At 41.4% G+C, this 5,777-nt stretch overlaps 1 protein-coding gene across 1 annotated transcript; it reads left to right on the top strand.

The window, feature by feature from the left end:
- Window positions 1-510: 510 nt before the first annotated feature.
- LOC101850663 (heat shock protein 70 B2) lies at window positions 511-4,936 on the top strand. Its single transcript, XM_005103777.3, has 2 exons — window positions 511-852; window positions 1,927-4,936. The coding sequence occupies exon 2, from the start codon at window positions 1,932-1,934 to the stop codon at window positions 3,831-3,833; it is 1,902 nt and encodes a 633-aa protein (XP_005103834.1). The 5' UTR covers window positions 511-852; window positions 1,927-1,931; the 3' UTR covers window positions 3,834-4,936.
- The last annotated feature ends 841 nt before the right edge of the window (window positions 4,937-5,777 follow it).

The following is a 5,777-nucleotide window of genomic DNA, read 5'->3' as shown; positions in this document are numbered from 1 at the left end:
TCTCTCTCTCTCTCTATCTATCTATCTCTCTCTCTCTCTCTTGATATATTAATATTCTTTCTCTTTGATCTAATGTGCACGTTTTATAATAACATTATTTTATACATGATAATAATATTATGATAACTACATTATACATGTAGTGGTCTTTCTTTATACCGGTACTGTGTATTGTGTAGGCCTTTAGCGTATTTCCACCGTCGTGTCTTCATGCTATGTAGCAGAGAGCCAAATTCCTTTCAGCGTCGGTAAGGCAACGACGAATGCCAAATAATTAGAAACCACCTGAAAAAAATATCAAAAACATTAGCCCCTCCTACACAGACAAGAAGAATTTAGCTCACTCACACTCACACACACACTCACACACAAATAAAATTAATAAGAAAAACAACGAGCGAATATTTGGCTCCACGGAATGTTCTCGTCAAGTAGCGCATGCGCAAAATGGAAGCCAAGAATATACCGACCAATCAACGGGAGGTTGATTTATTTTTAGTAACACAGACAGAACGTAAACATTGGCACGCGAAAGAATCCAGAAACTACGAGAGTGTGTAGAAACGCATCTAGCCTACTTTCATACATTTGCTCGATTCTTCACGATGATTCTAGCTGTTCACTGGGCTAGGTATAAAACAAAGCGCACGGCTCTTACCCCAGCAATCCAGCAATCATTGCGCTTAAGCCAAAGGAGAGAACAGTATTTTGGAAAAGGCCAACCGTACCGAGTGCTTTTCAAATAGCGCTGAAGTGAAAGTGAAAGGCGTTGGTGAACAGTCTGAACAGCAGTAGGCTAGTGAAGACAGAGGAAGTTTTCAGATCAGAAAAAGTACCAGTAGATCTATAAAGGTAAGTCAGACAGTTATATCATATTAATATTAAATAAAAGACATATTTTTGCTTAACTTGTTCTTATTTTGCAAACGTTAAATTACATATAAATATTTTTTAGTTAGAGTTCTACGGCACTTGCAACACAATAAGGTCATAAGTGCCGAAGATTAATTAGATAGGTGTTACAAGAGAGTAACAAACACGAAAAAAAAGGAGGGAAGATAAAGACGATATATAGATGTTTGATAGGAAAAAAGAAGCAAACCACACCAGAGCACCCACCAACCACCTGACTTGCATTAATGTAGATATCTATCTAGATTCACTTTCACAGTAGCGGCTCTGGCGCAGTTTGATAACTTACTTAAATTATTATCAGAGTCAGAGGCCTAGCAATGTAAACGTAGCTGCTCTAGGTCCCTTATAGCTGTTATTTTATTGTTAGGCCTATTGTTATTAGCATGCTTTATTATTATATTTCATTTTTAAATTTAAATTCCATTTTCTATTTTGATCTTTTCTTTGTATGCAATTCCAGTTTTATTTATAATTTAGGCTTCAGGACTAGATCTAATATCTAGATCTAGATCTAATCTTCATAACTTACTATAGGCTACTTTTAAAAATAAGTCGTTGTAAATTGCAACTCCATTGATTGAATATATAAATCTATATATATGTATCATGTATTATCAAATAATTAATTATTTCGAATTAAAGCCCTTGGTAGATTTAACCTTGCAAAGGCCTGGGTAGGCCCTATAACAACGGTGATAAATTCATGCTGTGTATCGTCATAGTTTCTGTTAGAATTACATTTGTTTTTTGTGACCTAGGCTTTTTAAAGTGCTTTTTGTAAGATTATGATTTCTTTTCATTTATTCAGTCTCTCTCTCTCTGTTTTGCTTTTCCCCTGTGCTAAGTTACGAATATGTCAATATGTGTCAATGTGTTTCTCTTTACTTTAGCAAAACAAACAAATGGGCACAGAGCACTGCTGCTACAATAAAAAGACACCAAGCTATTACCTAATGTACCAGTTTGCAATATATACATTTTAAATTTCTGTTTTTGTTTTTTCTTCGACAGACAAGATGGCGAAGGCTCCAGCTATCGGCATTGACCTGGGCACAACGTACTCGTGTGTGGGCGTATTCGAGCACGGAAAAGTGGAGATCATTGCAAACGATCAGGGCAACAGAACCACACCGAGCTACGTGGCTTTCACCGACAGTGAGAGGCTCATTGGTGATGCTGCCAAAAATCAAGCTGCGCTGAATCCGGCCAATACCGTGTTCGATGCCAAACGACTCATTGGGAGAAAGTTTGACGATAAGACAGTTCAGGATGACATGAAGCACTGGCCCTTCAAAGTGGTGGAAGTGGATCATCGGCCCAAAATTCAAGCAGAATACAAAGGTGAGAACAAATTGTTTGCTGCTGAGGAAGTGAGCTCCATGGTTCTGACAAAGATGAAGGAGACCGCGGAGGCGTTTTTGGGGAAGAAAGTGACCGATGCTGTCATCACGGTGCCTGCGTACTTCAACGACTCTCAGAGGCAAGCCACCAAGGATGCCGGCGCTATCGCTGGACTTAACGTGCTGCGCATAATTAATGAGCCCACTGCTGCCGCTTTGGCGTACGGGCTGGACAAAGGACAAAAGGGAGAGAAGCATGTACTGATCTTTGACCTGGGTGGGGGCACGTTTGACGTCAGTGTCCTCGCCATCGACGAGGGGTCAATATTTGAGGTCAAGGCTACGGCTGGAGATACACATCTGGGAGGGGAGGATTTCGACAACCGACTGGTCGCTCATTTCATTCAAGAGTTTAAGAGGAAACACAACAAGGACATCAGCAAGAACGCCCGAGCCATTCGCCGGCTCCGCACGGCGTGTGAGAGAGCCAAGAGGACCCTGAGTAGCAGCTCCGAGGCCTCCATCGAGATCGACTCTCTCTTTGAGGGCATCGACTACTACACCAAAGTGTCTCGAGCCAGATTCGAAGAGTTGTGCGGCGACTTGTTCCGGAACACTCTTGAACCTGTGGAAACAGCTCTCCGAGATGCGAAGCTCGACAAGGGGAAAATTGATGAAGTCGTCTTGGTGGGAGGCTCAACTCGAATCCCCAAAATCCAAAAACTTCTGACGGACTTTTTCAACGGCAAAGAACTGAACAAGTCGATTAACCCTGACGAGGCCGTGGCTTATGGCGCTGCGGTTCAGGCTGCTGTTCTGACTGGGGACACGAGCGAGACCATCCGAGATGTCCTGTTGGTCGATGTGGCGCCTCTTTCCCTCGGGATCGAGACAGCTGGCGGCGTGATGACGTCTCTGGTCAAACGAGGAACGACGATTCCCACGAAGACGTCGCAGACGTTCACGACGTTCTCCGACAACCAGCCCGGTGTGGACATCCAGGTGTACGAGGGCGAGAGATCCATGACCAAGGACAACAACCTCCTCGGGAAATTTGAGCTGTCGGGAATCCCACCAGCCCCACGAGGGATTCCACAAATAGATGTGACCTTTGACATTGACGTGAACGGAATCCTGAATGTCACTGCAAAAGAAAAGAACACGGGAAAGACGAACCAAATCACCATCAAGAACGACAAGGGCAGACTCAGCCAGGCAGACATCGATCGCATGCTGGCGGACGCGGAGAAATACAAGGAGGAGGACGAGAAGCAGAGAGAGCGAGTGAGCGCCAGGAACCAGCTGGAGAGCTACATCTTCAACGTGAAGCAAGCAGCCGAGGCTGCAGCAGACAAACTGGCATCCTCCGACAAAGACGCGGTGCTCAAAGCGTGCGACGATGCTCTCAAGTGGTTGGACAATAACTCGCTCGCCGAGAAAGAAGAGTTCGAAGATCGTCTGAAGGAGCTGCAGAAGACGACGTCAGACATTATGGCCAAGTTGCACTCCCAAGGTCAGAGTGGACAGTCTGGGGCAGGTCAAGGTCAAAGTGGGCCCAATGTTGAGGAAGTCGACTGAGTTCTGAGTTAGGAAGGATTTTTTTCCTGTTTTGTGAACTCTTATTTCATAATATAACTATATTGACCTGGTGATGTCTTTATACAAGAAATTTCTTCTCCCGTGTTAAGTTCACTCTTTTTGAAGATGTTCCATGTTTGTCAAATTTTCCACAAATCTGTTCCTGTTTGTTAGACCTTGGAATCTGAACAGTTTTAAAAAATGTAAAAGATATTCTCTGTTTCTAATTTATTAGAAAATATTGACAATAATAATGATAAAACAATAATAGTAATAATAATATATAGCACATACATATTACAAAGTCCTGCTCAACAGTAAGCTGTATGCACTTTACAATCTGTACCCCAGCAGACGTGATCGCCTTGTGAAACAATGATGACGAGTCTGGTAGCCAGACCACGAGACTACTACATGTACTTCTTACCAGTATTTTACCTCCACGCCCCCCCCCCCCCTCCAAATTCTTTACTTATTTACTTTCCCTGTTGTTCTATTCATTCCACTCCCTTCCAATACTTCTATTCAAATTGTGTCCACAATATCTGCCCCTACACATGAAGACTGGGACACAATATCTGCCCGTGCACATGAAGATTGAGACACAATATCTGCCCGTGCACATGAAGTTGAGATACAGTATCTGCCTGTGCACACGAAGGATGAGACACAATATCTAATATGTATCACGTTTGTGTATGAAATTATTTATGTTCAGGAGTGAGGCCATTAAGACATCTTAATGTTATAGGGCTACTGCTGCCTATAAAATCACATCTTTTATTGTAACAGATTAGTTGTACAGCATGTGTGTGGCCATTAAAAGGACTTAATTAACGTTATACTTACTTATATATACTGCTGCCTGTGAAATCCCATCTTTTACTGACAGATCAGCTGTACATCATGTGTGTGTGGCTCAGTTAATGTAGCTGTGTTTCTTTCTTCCTCTTAGTCTTACTACATGTTGCAGTGTTTGTTTTCAGGACAGGAACATTCTCCATGTGTACTTCTACTTGTAGTTGTTTTTGCTAACCTTTGATCACTTGGTATTACGGACTTGTTTCTTTTGCTTACTAAAAATAAACTTGTTGAACTGATAATATCATTGTTTGTTTTTTAATTTAGAAATTATCGTATTGTGTTCAGTCTGTGAGTGAATGGAGAGTATGAAATGTTTTAAAAGTGTCAATGCTTTCTGTTCTTCCTGTGTTTACCTTCTTGTTGTTGTTGTTATTGTTGAACATTATCGTCCTGATCTCTCTTCCTTCTTTTTTATGTTTGTTACTCTCTTATAAAAAAGTTCACCTCTCATCTTCGGCACATATATGACGGTATTGTGTTGCAAGTGCTGTACTCTTACTAAAATTTTTGTTGTTGTTGTTCTTTCTTTTCTCGTCTTCTTCTTCATGGGTGGTTGGCGGATGTTTTAGTGTGGTTTGCTCCTTCTTTCCTATCAAACATCCATGGTCCTGATCTCTCCTCCTTCTTTTTGTGTACTGTATGTTACTCTCTTGTAACACCTCTAATCTTCGGCATTTATATGACCGTATTGTACAGCAAGTGCCGTAAAACTCTTACTAAAATATCTGTCTTTCATCGCCCTTCCTTCTTTTCTTTACTTTGTTAGTCACTTTCTAGTAACACCTCTAATCTCCGGCGCTCATCTTATAACATTAAATCCTGACCAATTTGTGTTGTACGGACTGTAGGTGTGAGATCTGAAACGGACATTGGGGATCGTTGTTCATCTCTCATTTTTCTCTTACGATGCTCTTCTTTTTTTTATTTTTCAAAGCAAGAATAAATAGATTCCTAAATCAATCAATAAAAAAATAAAAACCTTTTAGTTTCCTCATTTTAATGTTTATTTTAATTGTTCGGTCCAGTATCTGTTCAAGTTTTGGGTGGGACAAGATGACTTGGTCACCTGGTGGGTCCTAA

The sequence above is a fragment of the Aplysia californica genome, unplaced genomic scaffold (assembly GCF_000002075.1).
Source record: "Aplysia californica isolate F4 #8 unplaced genomic scaffold, AplCal3.0 scaffold00389, whole genome shotgun sequence".
NCBI lineage: Eukaryota > Metazoa > Mollusca > Gastropoda > Aplysiida > Aplysiidae > Aplysia > Aplysia californica.
The sequence above is the reverse complement of the archived record's forward strand: the minus strand, read 5'-3'. Positions and strand labels throughout refer to the sequence as shown.

Excerpts from the sequence above, each read along its gene's own strand:
- LOC101850663 (XM_005103777.3), top strand. The coding sequence starts at position 1,932 with ATGGCGAAGGCTCCAGCTATCGGCATTGACCTGGGCACAACGTACTCG.